The sequence below is a fragment of the Otolemur garnettii genome, unplaced genomic scaffold, assembly GCF_000181295.1.
Source record: "Otolemur garnettii isolate 467f Iridium unplaced genomic scaffold, OtoGar3 scaffold00053, whole genome shotgun sequence".
Lineage (NCBI taxonomy): Eukaryota > Metazoa > Chordata > Mammalia > Primates > Galagidae > Otolemur > Otolemur garnettii.
This window is the reverse complement of record NW_003852448.1, coordinates 9,260,546-9,284,605: the sequence shown is the minus strand read 5'-3', so window position 1 is coordinate 9,284,605 and position 24,060 is coordinate 9,260,546. Positions and strand designations below refer to the sequence as shown.

Below are 24,060 nucleotides of genomic sequence, written 5' to 3'. Positions count from 1 at the left end.
AGGCTGAGGCAAGAGAATCACCTAAACCCAGGAGTTGGAGGTTGCTGTAAGCTGTGACACCACATGACACCACAGCACTCTACTGAGAGAGATAAAGTGAGACTCTGTCTCTAAAAAAAAAAACAAAAAAAACTATTGAGTAGCTTACTCACCTACTCACCAAAATGATTACCTATTTACTGAGACTGAGGAAAGGTACCACAGAGTCACTAACAACTGAAGAGAAGCAAGTTAACTTCACTTGTCTACCGTGTCAAAACTTGTAAAGAGGCTGGGCAAGATGGCTCATGCCTGTAATCCTGGCACTCTGGGAGACCAATGAGGGCGGATCGCCTGAGCTCACAGGTTTCAGACCAGCCTGAGCTAGAGCAAGACTCTGTCTCTAAAAATAGCCAGGCACTGTGGTAGGTGCCTATAGTCTCAGCTACTCGGGAGGCTGAGGCAGGAGAATCACTTGAGCCCAAGAGTTTGAGGTTGATGTGAGCTAAGATGCTATACCACTCTATTCAAGGTGAACAAGTGAGACTTTGTCTCAAAACAAACAAAGAAACTTATACAGAAGGTGATGAAATGCTTATTTGAAGTAGATTAAGAATAAACTTAATTGGGTGGCACCTGTGGCTCAGTGAGTAGGGCGCTGGCCCCATATACTGAGAGTGGCGGGTTCAAACCTGGCCCTGGCCAAACTGCAACCAAAAAATAGGCATTGTGGCAAGCGCCTGTAGTCCCAGCTACTCGGAAGGCTGAGGCAAGAGAATTGCCTAAGCCCAAGAGATAGAGGTTGCTGTGAGCTGTCACGCCATGGCACTCTACCACGGGTAACAAAGTGAGACTCTGTCTCTAAAAAAACAATAACAAACAAAAAAAATAAACTTAATTGGCTAGGCACCTGTAGCTCAAGTGGCTAAGGCACCAGCCACATACGTCAGAGCTGGCGGGTTTGAATCCAGCCCAGGGCCCGCCAAATAACAATGACAACTACAACCAAAAAACAGCCAGGTGTTGTGGCGGGGGCCTGTAGTCCCAGCTACTTGAGAGGCTGAGGGAAGAGAATCGCTAAAGCCCACGGTTGAGGTTGCTGTGAGCTGTGATGCCATGGCACTGTATCCAGGGCGATAGCTTGAAGCTCTGAGAAAATATTTTCTCCAAACCCTACAGAGGTATAAGACAAAATTTTCAGGAGGAGAATGTGTGTGTTTGGGTATTTGAAGTTTGAATTTAAATGCTGATAAAAGTAGGGTTTATAAAAGGCAGGGATGTTGAAAACTCGTTAGCAAGAGCAAATTGCCCTTTAAAACTTTTTTTTTGAGGCAAAGTCTCACTATGTCACCCTGGGTAGAGTGCCGTGACACCACTACACCTGGCTATTTGTTTGGTTGTAGTTGTCATTGCTATTTGGCAGGCCTGGGCTGGATTTGGACCCACCAGCTCCAGTGTACATGGCTGATGCCCTAGCCACTGAGCTACAGGTGTTGAGCCTCTTTAAAACTTTGTAATACAAAAAAATTGAACTGTGACCCCCCGACATTAATGCTCTTTGTCCCTTTTATGTGGCCTTGGAGATTAATCACCTTATTCTCAGTATCCTTCCTGTTCATGACACCCTGCCTCTTTTAGTACAACAGAAGATGCCAGTGATATTGTGACCTAAGGAATTTCTCTTCCTTGGAGGTTGGCATAACCAGGCACAGTGTCCTAACGTGAAGGTAGAAAGCTGTAACCCAGGGTTGGCACCTGTGGCTCAAATGGCTAAGGTGCCAGCCACATACACCTAAGGTGGAGGGGTCGACTCCAGCCTGGGCCTGCCAAACAACAATGATGGCTGCAACCAAAAAATAGCCAGGCGTTGTGGCGGGTGCCTGTGGTCCCAGCTACTTGGAAGGCTGAGGCAGGAGACTCGCTTAAGCCCAGGAGCTGGAGGTTTCTGTGAGCTGTGATGCCATGGCACTCTACAAAGGGGGATAGCTTGAGGCTCTGTCTCAAAAAAAAAAAAAAAAAAGAAAGCTGTAACCCAAGCCATGCCAGTGAGAGAGGATGACATGAGGATCTGAGGCTGCCCTCATTGTCTTGTCTCAGTAGGACCACACTGATAGTCCTTAGCCTGCCTGTTACAGTAGGTTATGATATAGGGTGATCCTAAGATAGACATGCAAAGCTAGTAACCTTCTTTGCTTAGCTAAGAGTAAGTCTAGAGGGTTCTAGACCCTCTATTTCTAATCCTTTATTTCTTCCTCGAATAAAGCTTTGTTGTATTTATTGAATGGACATGGAATACTAGAATTCTTTAGGAAATGGTAGATGTAGATGTTCTCGTATTTATGAATCTCCTGTCCTTGGGCCTCTCCTGCCACCTTTAGTTTAGCATCTGTCACTTCAAATACTCTGTCCAGAGCAGTAGCCCTGGACTTCCCTGAGGAGGAGATGAAACGCAGTCACTTCCCACCAGTGAGACTGAGGGGCCAGACCTGGGTCCTTCTCTTACAAAAGATGTATATTAATTATGGCATTTGACATTTAAATCCCCTTTACACTGTTACTCATTCTCTTCCTCCATAAGGTCGCTAACTGCTTCATAGTTACCTGGGGACTCCTACAAACCAGTCTCATGACCAGACTCTCTCAGTTCCGGATCAATCCCACCCTGGATATCTCTTAGGCTATGGCCATTTGGTCACTGTGATTGGTCACCTGTGATAGGGCCACAGGCTGTGTGGCTATAGCAGCTTCCTCCTCGTTCCCTTCTTGTTTTCCTTCTGGGACGTTCCCCTGGGTCACTGCACTCACTAGTCTCTTGCTGTATCCACTATGGGTTTTTGTGGCCTGTGGTTGCTAGGCTTGGTGGTTATAAAGCAGTGCTGGTACCATGAACCCTATGCATTTAATTTCTGTTTGACTCGAGCAAATTTGCTCATATAACAGTTGATGGGGCTCGGCACCTGTGGCTCAATCGGCTAAGGCGCCAGCCACGTACACCTAAGGTGGCGCGTTCGAATCCCCAGCCCGGGCCCGCCAAACAACAATGATGGCTGCAACCAAAAAATGGCCTGGCCCAGTGTTGTGGTGGGCGCCTGTGGTCCCAGCTACTTGGGAGGCGGAGGCAGGAGACTTGCTTGAGCCCAGGAGTTGAAGGTTGCTGTGAGCAGTAAAGCCATAGCACTCTACCTAGGGGGACAGCTTGAGGCTCTGTCTCAAAAAAAAAAAAAAAAAAAAACAGTTGATGGGATCTCCAGCTCTGAGCAGGCACTCTGTCTGGCCACAGGGGTGAAAGTGTGAATGGCTGTGTGAAAAATCTACCGTTTAGGGCCGTGCCTGTGGCTCAGTGAGTAGGGTACCAGCCCCATATACCGAGGGTGATGGGTTTAAACCCGGTCCCAGCCAAACTACAACGAAAAAATAGCCAGGTGTTGTGGTGGGTGCCTGTAGTCCCAGCTACTCAGGAAGCTGAGGCAAAAGAATCGCCTAAGCCCAAGAACTGGAGGTTGGTGTGTGCTATGACGCCACGGCACTCTACCGAGGTCGATAAAATAAGACTTTGTCTCTTAAAAAAAAAAAAACTACCCTTTATAAAAGAGAAACAGGAAGTGGGGACACTACAGTGGTGTCCTAGACTATAAAAAGGGATGTAGTTATAACTAGTTAAATGATTAGGAAGGGAAGTAGCTTTAACTGCATTATACTGAAAAGACAGTTTAGGCTTAGAACTAACATATTATTTTCCCTTTTTACCTCTAGGAAAGAGGGAAGATAATTGATAATCTATAGGACAGAAGGTGTATTTTGATATGGCGTGTTGGTGTAAATGAATTTGCTGAGAACTTTTCAGACCGGACTTGCCCAGTTCTCCTAATAGTAGTGGATATGAATTTATAATCAGGGCAGCTTGTGGCCAGGAAATGGGGGAAGGAAATCATTGACTTCTGGGAGCATGACCTCTACTAGCCTGTGAACTTCTTGAGTGCTAAATCCCTGAAATACTCACTTCTATGGCATATCCAAGAAGTGTGCCTGACAGAGGAAGTACTTGACAATTGTCCTTCCGAATGTGCTCTAAGCACATTTCTCACTTGGGCTAATAATGTCCTTTATTTTACTAAGTGCAGAGGAACTCAAAGGTACCAGCAGATCTACAGAGTGATATAAGCTTTAGAGATCTCTGTCTTAACAGAGACTGGTCATTTAGGAAGACAAAGTAGGCACTATTTTGAGGATAATTATAAAGATTACCTTTGGGGAGTAACTATTAATACCTTTGCTGAGTACCGACCATATGGCAGGTGCTATTCTCATTTAATTTCACAAAATTAGAGTACAGTAGGCATTATTTTCTTCATTTATGTAAGAGAAGAATAAATGAGGCTCAGAGAAGTTAAATAAGTTGGTCAAACTCACAGCTTAGTAAGTGGTGATTCTGGAATATATTCAGGTGTATGCAACTGCAAAGACTACCCTTTGCCAAAACAGTACCTGCCACATAACAGGTGCTCAATAAATACTTGTGTGTGGATGAATGAGTTACCCTCTCACCATGTTCTGTCTTCTTCTTTGGTCCTCCTCTGACCTGGCCTTACCTTTCGAACGACATTGACCTGACCTGCATTAACGGTTTTTGAAGAGGCAACTGTTAAAATGTAGCGCACCTTGTCTGGGAGAAAAAGCTGGGCCCTCTTGACACTTTGGCACAAGTCACTTCTCAGTCTTCCAGACCAAGGCAAAGGCCTGGGATTTGTTCAGGTGAATTTCGACTGAGAAGGGAGAGGAGAGGTGAAGCCTGCAAAGGAGTGAGGGAAAGGAAAAGGCTAAAAGAAAGAGTCTGAAGATAGAATTACTTTTGCAATATTTTCGAAAGAGTCAGGCACCATTTTCTCCTGGGATGCCCAATACATTCACAGAATTAACAGAAATCAAGCCCACGGTTCAGGACGCTGCGTGGTTTAGGACTTTAAGGTAAGCCATCCCAGACCTAGGGCCAAGCTGCCGCATCTCCGTTTTGGGGGCGGCGGTGGCCCCAGCCCGGGAGTGGCCCCGGCCAATCTCCGCGGGCGGGCAGGAGCTCGGAGACCATTGGTTGGCGCGCTGGCTGCGGAGGGGCGGGGAGCGCCGCCGAAGGGGACTGTTTGCTCCTACGGGCTGTAGATGGAGCTGTCCGGCCCCGGCGAGGGGGAAGGCGCCTGGAAAACGTTCTTCTTCTCCCTGGCCGGCCCGAGTGGGGAACAGCACTCCCAGGATGCAGTTTGTGTCAACACGGCCGCAGCCTCAGCAGCTGGGCATCCAGGGCTTGGGGCTGGACAGTGGGAGCTGGAGCTGGGCCCAGGCTCTGCCCCCAGAGGAGGTCTGCCACCAGGAGCCGGCGCTGCGCGGGGAAATGGCCGAGGGAATGCAGCCCATGCAGGTGGGTGCCACCCCCGCCGGCGCCATGGCCGCTGCCGTGGGGGCGGGGCGCGGGCGGGCGCCGCGGGGACCGGGCCGCGCGTCCTCGGGGAGGCCTGGCCCGCTCCCTCATCTTGCGGCGCGGAGAGCAGGCCCCACGCCGGCGGGGCGGAGCGGGCCTCCGCGCAGGCCTGGGGCGCATCCCCGGCCTGTGCGGCCGCAGAGCGCGATCGCCGGGCCGAGCGCCCGCTGGGGTGCGGAGGCCTCGAGGCCGGGACCCCGGCCCGCCCTTTCCGGGACCTGGCAGAGCGGAGACCCATCGCCAAATCCGTCCCGGGGTCCCTTGTGCAGGCGGCCGGAGGCGGGAATGAATATCCTATGGGGGCTTATGCTACAGCCAGTTTGACCAGAAGCTTTTCAAAATGTTTTATTGCCATCTTTCACCAAGACCGAGGAATAATCCACTTTTCCCCTGCACCAGGTGTGAGCCAGGGAAGGGGTCGTGGAGCTGTGACTTTGTCCTCTTTCCGGCCGTTTGCAAAAGGCTGCACCCTGGAGTCGTCTGGGCAGCTCTTGTCGCCCGGGCTTCATCCCGGAGCAGCTAAGGCTGATCCTCGGGAGCCAGAGGAGGCACCAGTCGCTTAAGGCTCCCTCAGTGATCTTCCGCGCAGGGTCTGAGAGCCAGTGCTCCAGAATTGGGCATAAGACCGAGGGACCTGGTGCACCCTGTGGCTTCCCCGAGGTGGGGGGGGGGAGTCTGAGTGCCCGGATGCACCTCATAGGCCCCTGCTGTGTGTAATCGGTTCTCAGCTTTAAGTCTGAGGAAACTCAGCTGGGCCGTGACTTCCTAAACTTTAACTGTCAGCCCTGTCCCCTCTGTGAAGCTTCCTGGAGCCCAGATGGAGCCTTTGATAGAGATATGGCCACCTCTGACTTAGAAGGGCCTGGCATTCCTAAGGCCCTGCCCTCCACTCAGGCCTGTCACCAAGGCACTCTCAGAAAGCTGTAGGGTCCTCCTCTGTGACTGTTGGGGCTCTGATTTAGAGAGGGTGGCTAGCGTCTTAGTCATTGGTCTGCCCAGGCCACCTCAAAGCAGCAGGTCTCTACTTTTTGTAGCCTGAGGGCCTCCTAGGCAGCAACAGGACAGACAGAAAATGACACCTCCTCCTGTCCCAGGTGGGAAGGAGAGTCATTTATCAGCTGTAGCTGTTGTCCAGTGAGTCCTAGGTGCTGGCATAGTGTAACACCAGTCCCCCAGATTACTAGTGAACTGTGACCACCCTCAACTCTTCTCTCTTGGCCTCAGGGCTCAGCTCACTAGCTGCTCCTCCTGGCCTCACCTTCTGGGGTGAGGGGTTGTGCTGGAAGATTCAGGCAGAGGCCCCAGGCCCTGGGGCAGCTCTTCCCCAGAAAGTGGAGAGGGGAGCCTAGAGGAGTTTTTCTCTTTGTCTTATACTTCTTGCCAGTGAGGGATGTCTCCTCTTCCTCTGTAATGAGTGACTTTTTTTTTTTTGAAGACAGAGTCTCACTTTATCACCCTCAGTAGAGTGCTGTGGTATCACAGCTCACAGCAACCTCCAAATCCTGGCCTTAGGCTATTCTCTTGCCTCAGCCTCCGGAGTAGCTGGGACTACAGGCGCTCGCCACGACACTCAGCTATTTTTTGTTGTTGTTGCAGTTTGGCCGGAGCTAGGTTCAAACCTGCCACTCTCAATATATGAGGCTGGTGCCCTACCTATCCACTGAGCCATAGGTGCCGCCCAATGAGTGACATTTTTGATAAACCTGTTTTCGTTTTGCAAAATATTAATCAAACAAGTCATATGTAGGGGGAAGCTGCTTGTCTGGCCTCTCCCTGGGGCTCTCTGGTCTGTCCCTTGACTGCAGCCCTGGCAGGAATGGCAGCAGTGATGCTTGCCTGAGAGGCGTTTTTGTTACCTATAGCACCTGGAGCTGCTCCGGTTGGCAGTGCAGGGAGGTGCCGTAGGATGACCAGCTGTTTCTTTCTGTCTCGATTTCATCATCTTTAAAGCAGAGATCATCATTCTTGCCCTAACCTGCTGAAAGATTGCTGGGAGATTAGCATCACATCACTTATGTGAAAGTTTTTACTTTGAAAGAAAAAACACTAAGCAACTATGAAGTTTATCTTTAAGTCTGGCCCTTGGAAAAAGTAGCTATTCTATTCTAAGAAAGTGGTCTGTGACATTTTAGTCAGGGGTCACAGCCTTCACTTGCCAAGGGTCAAGGTGGGTAAACCAGTGACCAGCCTGACTTCTATAGGCAGGAAATAGGAGAGTGATTAGTGGTTGGGTGGGTGGCCACTCTTGCCATTGCTGAGGGCATTAGTGAGCACCAAGCCTGAGGGGTGGGCGTTTAGCAGAAGAGGGACAATCTGTAGCATTTGGTTAGTTGTCCTCTGTTCTCAGGCAACTTCCCCCCACACATAGGTCTCGTCCTGTTCTGTCACTTAACTCCCTTTGCACACAGGCTCAAGAATGGGACATGGATGCCCGGAGACCCATGCCTTTTCAGTTCCCGCCCTTCCCGGACAGGGCGCCTGTCTTCCCTGACCGCATGATGCGGGAGCCACAGTTGCCCACAGCAGAGATCTCACTATGGACCGTGGTGGCCGCCATTCAGGCTGTGGAACGCAAGGTGGATGCCCAGGCCAGCCAACTGCTGAACCTGGAGGGGCGCACGGGGACAGCTGAGAAGAAGCTAGCCGACTGCGAGAAGACAGCTGTGGAGTTTGGCAACCACATGGAGAGCAAGTGGGCCGTGCTGGGGACCCTGCTGCAGGAGTACGGGCTGCTGCAGAGGCGGCTGGAGAACTTAGAGAACCTGCTACGCAACAGGAACTTCTGGGTCCTGCGGCTGCCCCCGGGCAGCAAGGGCGAGGCCCCCAAGGTATGTAGGGGTCCCCAGAGTCAGTGTGGAGGTGAGGAACAGCCCAGGTGAACAAAACCCTGGGTTTTATTTTGTCAGTTCTTACAAACTTCTTGGGCTCTTCATTTCAGTGCCTCTGCTTTACCTGGCCTGGAATGCTCCAGCCCAGCACGGCTGGCCTCGGCTTATTCCCCATAGAGTCTGCATGCTTCCCTCTTAGATCCTTTGTCCTCACTTGTCCTAGACTCTCCCCGAGTCATGTGGTTATCTGCAGATTCCTGCAAGTCTTCACTCCTTGCTTTGTCCACTTGGCACCTACTGGTGACCATTTGTCATTGGTTGTCTTTGTATGTCCTCATCTGAATGTGGCTGACATTGGACCAAGCCACGCCAACCAGCATTGCTTTCAAGTCATGATCATTAACCTCAGATGGGCCCTTCGTGAGGTTTAGAATTCATGCTCCATTTCCTGTTCCATTCACCACTCCACATTATCAGCACTGCCTTCTATTTTGCTGAGAGAATGGAGTCACCCAGAAGGGGCTTTCACACACTGTTCATTCACCTGCTGCCTTGGCTCCCACAGACTCTGCGTTCTCTTACTTTGGTGTGGTGTCCACACCCTTCCCCCTTCGCTCGGGTTCTCTCTAGCATCTCTTCCCTTTTCTCCCACATCATCAGTTCTCCTTGCTACGCTGGGTATTGCTATGCTGGGTCTTGCCCACCAGCATGTGAACTCTCCCTCCCACAGCAGCCCATCTCTGTCACAGAAATCCTCCACATAGCGCCAAAGTTCTCTGCTCCTTTTCCGAGCAGAATCCCTTAAAAGAGTTGTCTATACATGTTATCTCTGATTCTTTCTTCCCTAGCTTCTCCCTTCCCCATTATCCCTTCTTTTATTAAAGAATATTCAAACATATACAAAAGTAAATGGAATAGTGTTGTGATCCCCTGTGAACTCTTCTTCAGCTTTAATACAAATCAACTCTTGGCCAATCTTGTGTCACCTAAATCCTTACCCACTTCTCACCATCACATTTTATTTTATTTTATTTATTTATTTTTGTTGTTGAGACAAGAGTCTCACTATGTTGCCCTGGGTAGAGTGCTATGGTGTCACAGCTCACAGCAGCTTCAAACTCCTGGGCTCAAATGATCGTCCTGCCTTAGCCTCCAGAGTAGCTAGGACTACAGGCACCCACCACGACACTCGTCTATTTTTTGGTTGCATTTGTCACTGTTGTTTAGCAGGCCTGGGCCAGGCCCGAACCCTCCAGCCTCAGTGTATGTGGTGGGCACCCAGCCACATCCCATTTTATTTTGAAGCAAATTCCAGATGTAATTATTTCATTTGTAAATGTTTTGGTGTTAGCTCTAAATGATAGGAACTCTTTAAAAAAGAATAACCTTGATGTTATCACCACCACAATAACCTCAAATATCTAGTCAGCGTTCAAGTTTTTATTTATTTTATTTTATTTATTTATTTATTTGCAGTTTTTGGCCAGGGCTGGGTTTGAACCCACCACTTCCAGCACATGGGGTTGGCGTCCCACTCCTTTGCTCCACAGGCACTGCCCTATTTTTTTGAGACAGAGCCTCAAGCCGTTGCCCTGGGTAGAGTGCTATGGCATCACAGCTCACAGCAACCTCTAACTTCTGGGCTCAAGCAATTCTCCTGCCTCTGCCTCCCAAGAAGCTTGGTGGGCTCAGGCTGGATTTGAACCCACCAGCTTAGGTGTATGTGGCTGGCGCCTTAGCTGCTTGAGCCACAGGCGCTGAGCTGGTGTTCAAGTTTTTAATTGTTTCCACTTTTTTTTTGCTTTTTTTTTTGTTTTTGTTCAATTCAGGATTTAAATAAGGTCCACACATTGGGGTTGAGATGTTTCTTAAGTCTTTTTTTAATCTATCGGCTCCTCCTCTATCTTTTATTTTCCCTCGTAATTTATCTGTGGAAGGAATGGGGCCACCTGTCCTATCAAGTGTCTGACTGTCTGAATTCGGCTGACTGCACCCTCATGGTCTCATTTAACACATTCCTGTCTTCTCAGTGTTTTTGGAATTGGTTCTTTTTTTTTTTTTTTTTTTTTTTTGAGACAGAGCCTCAAGCTGTCCCCCTGGGTAGAGTGCCGTGGCATTACAGCTCACAGCAACCTCCAACTCCTGGGCTCAAGCGAGTCTCCTGCCTCTGCCTCCCAAGTAGCTGGGACCACAGGCGCCCGCCACAACGCCTGGCTATTTTTTGGTTGCAGCCGTCATTGTTGTTTGGCGGGTCCGGGCTGGGGATTCGAACCTGCCACCTTAGGTGTACGTGGCTGGCGCCCTAGCCGGTTGAGCTATAGGCACCAAGCCTGGAATTGGTTCTTGTTGCGACCACCCAGGTCACACCTTTCCACCCTCGTGCTACCCCTGGTATTACAGCCAGTGATGAGTCCTCAGTCTTCCTCCTCCCTGTGCTGTCTGCCCCACTGTATGCAGGTGACTCACCCTCTTTAAAACCCCTTTCATGGCCAGGCATGGTGGCTCACATTTGTAACCCTACCACTCTGGGAGCCTGAGGCAGGTGGATTGCTTGAACTCAAGAGTTCGAGACCAGCCTGAGTAAGAGCGAGCCCCTGTCACTACTACAAATAGAAAACCTAGCCGTGTGTAGTAGTGGGTCCCTATGGTCCCAGCTACGCGGGAGGCTGAGGCAGGAGCTTAAAAGTTTGAGGTTGCAGTGAGCTACAGGGATGTCACGGTCCTCTACACAGGGTGACAGAGTAAGCCTCTGTCTCAATAAATAAATAAATACACCTCTTCCACGTGGCTCCAGGGCACTGTTCTCCCTTGACTCTTTTCCTACCTCACTCGCTGCTGTCTCTCAGTCTTCTCTGTAGGTTTCGCCTCCTTTGCCAACTTCTTGTTTCAAGTCCAGGGCTGTGTCTTGGCCTTCCACTGTTTACACTCACTCCTGATGACTGCATCCAGTCTCATGGTGTTAAATGCAATCTGTGCTGTCAGCTCCCAAACAGATTCTTTTCTTCCCACTCTCCCACTCGCTGTGTCTTGCCCAGATGCCTATTAATTCAGATCTCTATTTGGATGTCAGTAAATGTCTTAGATTTCGCCCAGATGTCTATTAATTCAGCATCTCCATTTGGATGTCAGTAAATATCTTAGATTTCACATGACCAAACTCTGTTCCAGATTTTCTACCTGAATCTGTTCCACCCAAAGTCATCCTTATCTCTGTTGATGATGGTTCCATCCTTTCTGGTGCTCAGGCCAAAACTCTGGAGTCATACTTGTCTCTTTTCTTTTTCACATCCTGCTTCCAACATATTAGTAAATACTGCTTGATTTTTATTCAGAATATATCCACAATCTGAATGCTTCTCAACACCTCTACTGCTGTCAGTGCCGTCTGGTCTGAGCTGTATCATCTCTTATCTGATTATTGCCATGGCCTTCTGATGGATCTGCTTGTCTCCATCCTTATCCCCAAACTATATACAGTCTAGTCTCAACAGAACAGCCAGCCGGATGATCCCTTTAATACATAAATAGTCAGGTACACCTGCACTTAAATTTCCCAAATGGCTTCCCATCTGACGCAGAATAAAAGCGTGAGTTGAGAGGCCATGGTGGCTCATGCCTGTAATCCTAGCACTCTGGGAGGCCAAGACGGGTAGATTGCTTGAGCTCAGGAGTTCGAGGCCAGACTGAGAAAGACCCCCACCTCTATTGAAAATAGAAAAAAAAAATTGGCTAGGCATCATAGTGGGCACCTGTAGTCCCAGCTACTCAGGAGGCTGAGGCAAGAAGATCACTTGAGCTCAGGAGTTTGAGGCTTCTGTGAGCTATGAGGCCATGATACTCTATCCAGAGCAATTGAGACTCTGTCTCAAAAAGAAAAAAAGAAAAAAAAGCCCTGTGTTTGTCTATGGCGCCTGCTCTCTTCCCTGCCTCTTGGCTTCCTTTTTCTTCCCTTCCCTCATGTCACTGAGTAGCTCCTTCTCTGGATATCTGCCAAACTCTGCATCCCTGCATCCACCAGGGGTCTACTCAGTTGTCCTTCATCAGGGTCCCCTTCCACATCCACCCTGTCTATAAAATGACCAAGTGCCCCCAGCATGTTCTTCTCCTAGGTCCTGCTCTTATTTTCTCCAAAGCACGTATGCCCCTGGCATCTTAAATATGTTTATTATTTTTTTTTTTTTTATCATCTTGGTTGGTTTTCCCCAATCACAATGTAAATTCTGCTCAGTTCACTGCTGTCCTTCTGCCTATGACAGTACCTGGTTTAGAGTTGGAGGCAAGACATGACTCTCCAGCTGGGGAGCTAACAGCTCCGCGGAAGGGGCCAGGTCTTAAGAGTCTGTGCACCTGCTGCGGCAACCAAACCTATTGACTTTGCCAAAGTGTTGTTTGATGTTTATTTACTGAAGGCTTCACAGAATTGAGTTGTGATAGTGGCTTTGGTTCCTTCACAAAACATTGCCTAGCACTGGAGCCCACACAGAGTGCTTTTTAGTGTGGCTTTGCACATATTGCTTGTCTAGCACGATGAGCATCTGCTAACACCCTGCCTTCTTCTCTGGGCTGTGTGTTTAATTCTGTGTCGCGTCTTTATGTGGCACAATGTGTTCTGTATGGTGGATTAGGCTTTCAAGGAGCCTCGAGTTGACATGTGTCCTTGCAGAATAATGAAATGGTTGGGGGTCCAGAATGAGAGCACTTGGGTTTGAATCTTGACTTTGCCTCGTACTGGTTTTCCTACCATTGGTAAAGTATGTTTTTTGTTGTCTCTGAGCCTCCTCAATTCCTCTTTTGGAAGAAGTGGAGTATAGATAATTAAGTAAATTCTCAGCTGGTTCCTCTGAATTTCAGTATTATTGTCATAAAATGAAGGTGATAGTTTGCTTACTTCATGGAGTTGTGAAAAATAATTGATTTTGTTTATGAGAAAACACTACGTAGGTCATTGTGTTAGTAACCTGTTGCTGTGTAACAGACTACCCCCAAACAAACATAGCTGCCTAAGAAAAATAGTTTCTCATCTTGCTATTTCTATGGGTCGGGAATTCAGGAGCTGCTTAGCTGAGTGGTTCTGGCTAAGAGTCCCATGAAGTTACATTCCAGCTATTGACTGGGGCAGCAGCTATCTGGGGCTTAACTGGGACTGAGGGTCTGTTTCTAAGATGGGTCACTTACTATGCTGTTGGCAGGAGGTCTCATGGTGTGGACCTTCCCCATAGGGCTACTTGAGCTTCCTCAGAGCATGGCAGCTGGCTTCCCCCAGAGGAAATGAGCCAAGAGAGACTAGGATGGAAGCAGCCATGTCTTTTACAACTTTGTCTCAGAAGCTTTACACTTTCATTAACCAATGTTTTAGAGGCAAATCACCAAATCTTGTCCACACTCAAGGGGAGAAGAAATAGGCTCTACCTATTGAAGAGACTGTCAAATAATTTGTGGACATATTTTAAAACTACCGCAATCATAAAGCACCATGAAAATGTTAATTGATGTTGCTAGCAACAGTCATAATTCATTGTCTACTCTTGGGCATGCTGGATGGGCACAGATCATGAAGAAAGACAGACTGCATCTTGGATGTTCCAGGTATAGGCAGGAGCAGAGGAACTTGAGGTAGCAGAGCTGAGACGGGCTTTTCTGAGGTTGAGATGATCCTGAAGGGAACAAGTTGATGGGGAGGGAGAAACTAAAGATGAGAAAAAGAAGAGGGTGTCTCTATGGAGTTGCACAGGTGGGAGGTGGAGGAGAAATGAAGGCCGAGTATTGACAGGTGTGGCTGTGCAGGAAGGAGGAAGACGAGGAAGAAGCAGTGTCCCCCTGAGATCAAAGGATGGAAGAAAATGGGAGAAGGCCAGGTGGAGGTTTGGGAGAGTGAGAAGTTTGAAACAAGTCTCCCAGGGAACATAGTGATCTCTCAACAGGAGATTAGCGAAAGGCCTTGAGGCGCCATGAATTTATGAAGGATGTCATCTGCAGGATTTTGTGAGTTTTATCTAACAACAGGGAGTTCAAATGAGGAAAGGGATCTATATTAACTTTCCTGGGTTGGCTTGACGCCTATGGCTCAAGTGACTAAGGCGCCGGCCACATACACCTAAGGTGGCGGGTTCGAATCCCCAGCCCGGGCCCGCCAAACAACAATGACGGCTGCAACCAAAAAATGGCCAGGCGTTGTGGCGGGTGCCTGTGGTCCCAGCTACTTGGGGGGGCTGAGGCAGGAGACTCGCTTGAGCCCAGGAGTTGGAGGTTGCTGTGAGTGTGATGCCATGGCACTCTACCCAGGGGGATAGCTTGAGGCTCCGTCTCAAAAAAAAAAAAAAACTTCCCTGGGTTGAGGATTTCCTAAGTCTGGTGGAAATTGCAAGGAGTTAAAAGTTCTAGTTCTGGCTGGGCGCGGTGGCTCGTGCCTGTAATCCCAGCACCGTGGGAGGCTGAGGAGGGAGAATTGCTTGAGCTCAGGAGTTCGAGACTTGCCTGAGCGAGAGTGAGACCCCAACTACTAAAAAAATGGAAAAACCCAGCCAGGTGCTGCTGCGAGCACCTGTAATCCTAGCATCTGCCGAAGGTTGAGGCAGTGGGATGCCCACAGCCTGAATCTGAGGTTGCAGTGAGCTATGACACCATTGCATTCTGCTCAGAGCATAGGGTGGGACTCTGTCTCAACAACAACAACAAAAACTTCTAGCTCTTGATTCCAGAGAAGGATGGTGAGATATAGTGAGTAGGGAGGAGCCTACTCACACGGGTACACATTGCCAGTGCACAAGCCACCCTGAGAGTTGCGTTCACCTGGTTCAAGGGCTGACGTTTCTAAGTCATGAAAAGGTGCTGCTTTTCACCACTGCTGTGCGCCTAACTCTGCTGTCTTTTTCTAAGTGCACCAAGGTGCCACATGGTCTAGCTTTGGCCCTGTAAATGCAGGTACAAAGACTGCAAGACTAGGCCTGGGAGTGGGTGAGAATGGAGCGCTTGGATTCTGCAGAATGAGAGAGAAAGGCTGGCTTGGTGGGGCTGGTGGGGTGGTAGGAGGGAAGCCTGTGTGGCCACAGAAGGAAGTTCAGTTATCAAACTCATGGAAGTGAAATCATTTTGCACAGTTTGGTCTCAGGTAAGATGGTGTTTGCTGGTGAGTGGCTGAAGTGAGAAGGGAGGAAGATCCTTGTCAACCTAGAATAACAGCTTTATGTCACAGAGCAGGTTGATAGACAAGTGAGTGACCCTTCAGGCAACAGAAAAGTGTGTTGGCTCCCTGCGGTGTGCTCTTCCGGATTGAGAGATAGCAGACCAAGGTCCTGGAGCTTTAGTACAGGCCTTTATTTATTTATTTATTTATTATTATTTTTTAGACAGAATCTCATTTTGCCACCGTCAGTAGAATGCTGTGGTGTTACAGCTCGCAGCAACCTCAAACTCTTGGCCTTAAGCAATTTTCTTGCCTCAGCCTCCCAAGTAGCTGAGACTACAGGTGTCCACCACAATGCCTGGCTATTTTTAGAGATGGGGTCTTACTCTTGCTCAGGCTGGTCTGGAACTCCTGATCTTAGGCAGTCCACCCCCCTCAGCCTCCCAGAGTGCTAGGATTACAGGCATGAGCCACTGCACCTGGCAGCACGGGCCTTTGGATTTTGCATGTTGTATTGACAAAAATGTAACTGTGTACACAGAGGCAACCTGACCTGAAATACAGGTTTGATAGCAGAGTTTTACTGTGCTTGGCTTGACACCCACTCTGAGAACCTTCTACCCTCTGTCACCCTGATTGCCCAAAGAAGCACATTGACTGTACTTTACCTTCAGGTATCCAGTTGACCTATAAGTGAACTAACAAAGGACGTAGTTAAATGTTTTTAAACGGTGTGGGCAGCATTGACCATCATTATTACTGGAAGCACGAGAAGGTCGGGGTCAGAGGACTGACTGCATTGAAGTGGGCTGCCCAGGGCTAGGACTCAGAAGTAGGGGCTGGAGCCATGGGGCAGGGGACAGGCTCAGGGCTGGGGTGGGGCCCATGGCCGGCAGGTGATGGGGGCAGGAAGGAGCAAGCAGGAGGAATTGTACTAAAGGTCTTATTGGTTCAGGTTCCAGTGACTTTTGTCGACATTGCTGTTTACTTCTCTGAGGACGAGTGGAAGAACCTGGATGAATGGCAGAAGGAGCTTTATAATAATCTTGTTAAGGAGAACTACAAAACCCTGATGTCCCTAGGTAAGCACACCTTTCCCCTTGGGTGCATGGTCTCTAGAGAGAGTTGTGAAATGCTTGCTGATCCGCATTAACCCCACCTGGGCAAGTCGTCTCTTGTTTATACCAGATGGAAACTCAAGAAACTATTTGCTTCTAATGCTAATAAGATAGATACAGGATGAATATGAAAAACTCAGTAACAAGGCCTGTTGTCATAGAATTCAGCAATACGCCAACCACTGCTATTTGGAATATAGTAAAATAGCACCCTTTGCACCTCACTATGCTGCCCCCCAACAGCCTGAGGTAGGCCGTAGTTGGTCTAATGTTGGCTTTTGGAGACCAGCTCTTTCTACACTAGACATTATTTAGTTGTTTTCAAGGTTCCTCCTGAGCTATTGACCACCTACCTTACTTGGACACCTGCTACCATGTGGAGGGACATGGGTGGAGGGGACCCTGGCTAGTGAGAGCCCTCCTGTCATCTGGCTCTTGGTGCCCTGGCCAGCTTCACTCAGCCCTCCTTCTCCAACTCACTTCCAGATACGGAGGGCCCAGTGCCCAAGACAGATGCCCCAGCCCCAGCTGAGCCCAGGGAAGAGCCTTGTGTGTGGGAGCAGCGTCACCCTGAGGAGAGAGAAATCTCCATGGATCCAGACACAGGTGATGGCAGCTGAAGAGAGTGCCAGGTGCAGGGCCCGGCAGTGGAGGAGAGCCAGGCAGCCTGCATGTTGGGAGGCACTCCTACACGTCTTCCAGGTGGAGCATGTCTTGAATTGTTCCCAGGAGCCACTTTTGCTGTAGTTGAAGTTTGGTGGTCTCATACAGGAAGAGATCTTAGGGTCTGAAATTGCACCAGGAGTATGTGTCCTAAGGTTTGGAAAAGCCATGTAGCTCCAGACTCATAGGTAAACTGCTTGGAAAGATGAAGGGCCTGATGGGGAACTGCAGAGAGAGGCCCTAGGCTGGGAGAGCACTGAAGGCCCCGAGCCCAGGCTCAGAGAGGTGGACAGGAGCTAAAAGGGAGTCTGCAGCAGACCAAGGTTGTACCCTGGCCCAGTGTCCATTACTCAGCTGTGATCTGCAGCATCAGCTCCTCACTCCTACACAGAAACACGCACATCACACGCAGACTAGCCCAGCAGGCTTTTCTTCCCTACAAACAGAATCTCAAGTTCTGAAGAAGTCCAGTTCCCTGAGCCTGTCATCACACAGGAGCTCTCAGTAGGATGGGAACTTCCAGGGACCTTGTCCCTGCTCTGTCCTGGAAGTCTTTTCTCAGGGCCCCAGCAGTGCTGGACGAGGTAGATTCTGGCTGAAACTGCATTTCCTGCCAGATTAGATGAGCTTTCACCATCTGGGGCCTCTGTCCTTCCTTGTTTTTTCGTGGAGAGCACTTTTACTGAGCCTTCTCTCAGAAGGTAGCTCCTAGGGCCACATTCTTCTCCCTCCTTACCAGTCTTTCCATTTTATTGGGGTTTAATTTATAGACCATGAAGTTTACTCTTTTAAAATATGCAATTCTGTGTTTCATAAAGTTTTTTAATTATCACCACCATCTAATTCTAGAACTTTCCATCATAAGAAGCCCCAGACCCCTTAGCAGTCACTCCCCACTCTCTCGTCCCCACAACCCTTGCCAGTCACTCGTCTGCTTTCTGTCTCAGTGGAGTTTCCTGTCCTGGACATCTCATCTAAAATGGTTCCTTCCCTGACCTCGTCAAACACTGCAGATGTTTATGTCCGGCAGCTGTGGTGACAACCTAGTCTTACGCAGTAGCTTTTACATTGAAGCACTGAAACCTGAGCAGGTTCAGTGGGTTTTTGAGCCATTGCTGTGCATCAGATGGAGCCTGTTTTTTTTTTTTTTGAGACGGAGCCTCAAGCTGTCCCCTTGGGTAGAGTGCCATGGCATCACAGCTCACAGCAACCTCCAACTCCTGGGATCAAACGAGTCTCCTGCCTCAGCCTCCCAAGCCGCTGAGACCCCAGGCGCCCGCCACAATGACCAGCTATTTTCTGGTTGCAGCCATCATTGTTGTTTGGCAGGTCCGGGCTGGATTCGAACCTGCCACCTTAGGTGTATGTGGCTGGTGCCTTAGCCACTTGAGCCACAGGTGCCGAGCCGAGCCTGTTTTATAAATGAGAAGAGCAGCCCAGAACCCGGAGAGATTAAATGGCTCATGCACTGAGTCAGTGAGGCCACTAGGAGCAGCAGCCCATCTTCAGATTCTTCGCCTCATCTCTATCCTGTTGCCTAAGCTGCCTCCTGCTGGTGCTAGCACACTGCACCCAGAAATGCCTTCAAATGAAAGAGATCCAGTTTGTCACATACTACAGTTCTGTGGAGAGGACCTGTCATTGTTATTTATGAACAGTGACCCCTCACTTCATGTCATCAGTAGGTTCTTGGAAACTGACTTTAAAAGAAAGACTGTATAACACAACTGATTTTTTTTTTCTCATCAGTGTTACAGTGAAACAAAGTCAAAGGAAATGATGTTATTTGAGGACCTTCCCTGTGTCTTACTGCTTAAAGTCTCTAAGAAGCTTTGATGACATTAAGTGAGGACTGACTGTTTAAAGAAGTCAGGCATCGTCTACCTGAGAACACAGCTTGGTTGTGTCTTTTTGCCTGTCCCGACTACTTAGTAATCATCATATGTATGCCAGTGGGTGTGTGGACTTGGCCGTGGCCTGGCTGCTCTTTCTGACTGGGGTGAAAAACAAGGTCTAACAACTCCTTCATGGAGGTCAAACTTGTCCTGATTAGCACACAGCATGGTACTTTTTAAACTCTGTCTCTGGCCTTGTCACATCTCATTTTGCTGCTTGCCTATTTGTTTTTCTTGAATGTTGACTGCCTTTCTACTCCTGGGACATTCTACTCCCCAGGGTCCTCTGTGGCTCCAACAGGAATCCAAGATCCCTGGACTCTCCCCTGGCAAGTGCTGAGAGTCATATTCTGACCCCAGAATGTTCTGGTGACCATTGGGCAGAAAAAAGACACCAAGCAATGTGATTCTTTGTACCCAGGAGCTGAGCCTCTGGTGCCCACACAGGACGCACCCTCCCAGGTGAAACGTGAGGAAGCCCTGTGTGTCCGGGAGCAGCGGGGCCTGGAGGAAAGAGCCATCCCCACAGAATCCATCACTGGTGAGTAAGCCACTCAGCCGCCCAGACCACAAATGCTTCACATGGTCTCCATGCTCTTGGAGTTGTCTGTTGTGTGTGCCAGGCCATGGGACTGAGCTAGAAATGGTAAGGGCCATGGGTCCAGTATTGGGCTGAGACAGGACCCTTCCAGGACACAAACATGACACCAGGCACTGACGAGTGCTGGCCCATCTAGGCCCATCTTAGCTTGTTCTGTTTCTTATTTGTATTATTGGTCTTTAACTATTTCTCCCTCACCTTTTTTTTTTTTTTTTTTTTGACATAGAGTCTCAAGTTGTCTCCCTGGGTAGAGTGCTGTGGTGTCACAGCTCACAGCAACCTCAAACTCTTGGGGTCCAGCGATTCTCTAGCCTCAGCCTCCCAAGTAGCTGGGACCACAGGTGCCCGCCACAATGCCCAACTATTTTTTTTTTTTTTTGGTTGCAGTTGTCATTGTTGTTTTAGCTGCCTGGGCCAGGTTCAAACCTACCAGCCTTGGTGTAGGTTGTCAGCACCCTATCCACTGAGCTACAGCTCCCGCGCTCTACCTCACTTTTAAAAACAATATTCTGGCAGAAGTGCTAAGCACTTTCCTAGGCTTGGTGGGTGGGGGAACAGAGAGGTCAGCAAGACCTGTTCCCTTGGATGGCACCTGTGGCTCAGTGGGTAGGGCGCCAGCCCCATATATCAAGGGTGGTGGGTTCAAACTGGCCCTGGCCAAACTGCAACAAAAAAATAGCCAGGTGTGATGGGCACCTATAGTTCCAGCTACGTGGGAGGCTGAGGTAAGAGAATCGCCTAATCCCGAGAGCTGGAGGTTGCTGTGAGCTGTGAAGCCATGGCACTCTACCAAGGGTGACAAAGTAAAACTCTGTCTCTTAAAATAAAAAGACCTGCTCCCTGACTAGGAAGACCTTCCATTGTTTTAAACAGTTTTTACGGGCTGCTGCCTCTGTGCCAGGTACCCACATGGCTGTAGGCCTGTGGGGAGGTCCTTTTAGATGGTGTTTCAACTGGACTCTAGTTGTAGGTGAGAACTCTGTTGGAGCAAATGTGCCCATGAGTCAGAATCCTCCAGAGCAACAGAACCAATAAGGATATGTGTGTGTGTGTGTATAGAGACAGAGATGGCTTTATTTTAAGAAATTGGCTCGAACGTTTTAAAACAATAACTAAGAAAATGAAAATGACATGAAGGCTATGTTAACCAGTTTGATGGAAGTGTTTCAGATTGTGTGTGAAAACCCACACTGTACCCTAGAAGTTCATTAATGTACATAGTTATCATTCAATTAAAAAAAAAAAAAAGAAATTGGCTCACATGATCATAGAGGCTGGCAAGTCTGGAGCTTACAGGGCAGGCCAGCGGGCTGGACACCTAGGGAAGAGTTGATGTTGCAGCTCCAGTCTGAGGAGAATTCCCTCTTCCTTGGGGAAGGTCAGTCCTTTTCTATTAGGCCTTCTTCATCTAGTTGGATGAGGCCCACCCATGTTAGGGAGGGTCTTCTGCTTTACTCAGAGTCTACTGATTTAAATGTTAATCTCATCTAAAAAATAGCTTGATGGAAACTATTCTAAATAATGTTTGACCAAATAGTTGGGTACTGTGCCAAGCCAAGTTGACACATAAAATTAACCCTCAGAAGATATATTAACATACTGTAGCTCTTTACTTATCCACAGGTTAGAGCTCCACAAACCTCATCCCCCCCTTAGTCAAAGCCTCAAACCCATAGGTAAGTGTGAACAGTGTCTGGGTAGAGGAAAGCCCGTTCACTCATCATCAGGCATGTTCCTTAAAAGCACCTTAAAAGAGATCTTTAACAGATAAGAAAGCAATGAAGGGTCAGTCAGGTTTAATAGATTCTGCAGAAGAAATAAAATGTAGGATCTCTTCCTTAACATCTTAAAAAAATCCCATTCAAAAGATCAAAAGGTTTCTTGGAACATTATTTTGTACCCCATACAATATATACAACTATAATTTGTTGATATGCAATTTTTTTAAAAGGCTTCCCGGAAGGTGTCATCTTCCTAGAAAATCCCCTCATGAGGATACATCCATGGTCGTCTCAGCATTAGGGCAGCAACCTCTTTCTGAGGACATTTAAGTTCTTGTAGCCCAGAGAGACTCTTTATCTTAAAGTCACTGTTTTGTCACTCCCTGTAGCATCCACTTATTTGCAGCAAAAGCTCCATTAATTGGGGCCAACCCAACTTAAACCTTTAGTTAATGAGACTAATTTAATTATACCTGATGTTTGGGGTAAAGAGATAATTGCATGAAACCAGAAATTTATGCAAAACACAAAGCTTGCAGGCAGTTTCCCATCTTCTAATGCCTTTGCTGCTCTTGTCCCCACGAGTAGACTCCCCAATTTCTGCCCAGGACCTCTTGTCCCGGATTAAACAGGAGGAGCACCAGTGTGTGTGGGATCAGCAGGATCTGGCAGACAGAGATATCCCCACGGACCCCAATTCAGGTGAGAAAGATGCCAGAATGAATGCTGAGGGCAGCCAGCATTTCTCAAAAGGAATCGCAGTTGATGATTTATTGTGTTAATGGAACGGATACTAAAATTACTTCCACACTGGGTTTTGGATAATAAAAACAATCAAAAGATTTTAGAAACTGTGTGTATTTCTGTCAGAAAGTCATATACTGCAACTCTTACGTACCCATCATAACTAAAAATTTTAAAAAATTAAAAATAAGTGGGAAAAAATATTATTTACACATTCTGGAATTTCTCAAGTGAATATTCCTAAGATGACTCCTAAGAAACTTCTAGGGAGGGTCCAGCCGTTCAGGGAAGCATAAAAGAATAGCATGGAAGCTCCGCCTGGCCAGGGCCTATGTACATTGTTACAGAGATGGAGAAGTCCAGTGTCTTTTCGCCTGGTGGTTATGACACCAAAGTCTTACCCCCCCATACTAGGGAGATGAGATGAGAAGTAGAATCTAGGCTTCCTTGTAGTTTATCAACTTGACAACAGAGAAGTTAAACTCAGGGCTGAGGAGCACAGAGGCTTCCTGATGAAGTCAGCAGGCTTCTCTGCCAGTCTTATCAGTGGCCTTTTGTGGCTGCCTTTGCTGTTGCTGGTTTCTGAGACTCACCAATCAGCTGGGGTCCTGTGGGCTGTCAGCCTTAAGGCTGACCTCTGGCCTATCCTGGCTCCACAGGTTCCCAGAGGATTGGTAGACAGATCGGAAAGATCCAGGTTCTAATACTGGCTGTGCCTCAGGATAGCCTTTGGGATGAGCCTCCTCCTCTCTGACCAATTTGACATGTCGTGAGCAGTGAGTGAGAGCCAGTTTAGGAAGGCACTTTAGTGGGGGAGGAATGATGGCCTCTACATGCTTCACAGACACCACAACTGCCACATGCCCTATGAGCTGGAGCCTTTGCATGTAAGGTTTTTGAAGCTTTGATAAGATGCCAAACAGAAGTGAACAAAATCTAAGATGCCCTTGTTTCCCTGACACAGAGTCTCTCATCTCAGCACATGACATTTTGTCATGGATCAAGCAGGAGGAGCAGCCATACCCATGGGGCTCACGTGACTCAGTGGAAGGAGAGCTCGGATTAGATTCTGGCCCCAGTGAGTAATGCGCCCACCGCGACCCTGAGTGTCTCCTCTTGAGCTAAAAGGCTGAGGCCTGAAATGAAGACTGGTTGCTTTCCTCAGCCTGTCCCTTATGGCATGACGTTCTGTTGATGGCAGCCTTTCAGAGATCTGCACCAAAGCGCTATCTCTTTCTTTTTGGCATGTAAGAACAGGTGTATTAACCTCCAAGTGCTGTTATAACAAAGTCCCACATGTTGGGTGGCTTAAAATCAGAAATTTATTCTCTCACATTTCCATAGGCTGAAAGTGCAAAATCAAGGGGTTGGCAGAGACGTGTCCCCTCTGAAGCCTGTGGGGGAAATCTTCCTGCTGCTGGCAGTTGTTGGCAGTCTCTGGCGCTCTGTGGCTTGTGGCTACATCACTCCAGTCCTCCATCTTCACTTGGTGTCCTCTGTTTGTCTGTCCTCACATGGCCATCTTCCTATAAGGACACCAGGGGTCCACTCTATTCTAATACAACTTCATCTTAACTAACTACATCTGCAGCAACCCTATTCCCAGATAAGGCCTCATTCTCAGGTACTAGAGGTTAGGATTTCAACATATTTGGGGAGAAGGACATAATTCAATCCTTGATGGCAGGAAAGGTAGAGTGGTCTGGGGAGAGCTGAGCCAATGGTGCCTGAGGCAGGCAACAGGTGGCCACATACTAGAAAATGCTAGCCAAGTACCCAAGTCAGCCCTGAGTGGACATCCTCATGTAAGCGGTAAAGACACTGAAGCTCGGCTCGGCGCCTGTGGCTCAAGCGGCTAAGGCACCAGCCACATACACCTAAGGTGGCAGGTTCGAATCCCCAGCCCGGACCCGCCAAA

The 24,060-nt window shown here is 48.5% G+C and overlaps 1 protein-coding gene across 1 annotated transcript in view; it reads left to right on the top strand.

The window, feature by feature from the left end:
* Positions 1-5,125: 5,125 nt before the first annotated feature.
* LOC105886361 (zinc finger protein 282) overlaps positions 5,126-24,060 on the top strand; it is a 30,132-nt gene continuing 11,197 nt past the window's right edge. Inside the window, 7 exon segments of the mRNA XM_023514463.1 lie at positions 5,126-5,389; positions 7,858-8,277; positions 16,356-16,482; positions 17,005-17,124; positions 19,498-19,617; positions 21,987-22,100; positions 23,107-23,220. Coding sequence (XP_023370231.1) covers positions 5,225-5,389; positions 7,858-8,277; positions 16,356-16,482; positions 17,005-17,124; positions 19,498-19,617; positions 21,987-22,100; positions 23,107-23,220 — 1,180 coding nt within the window. The 5' untranslated portion in view covers positions 5,126-5,224.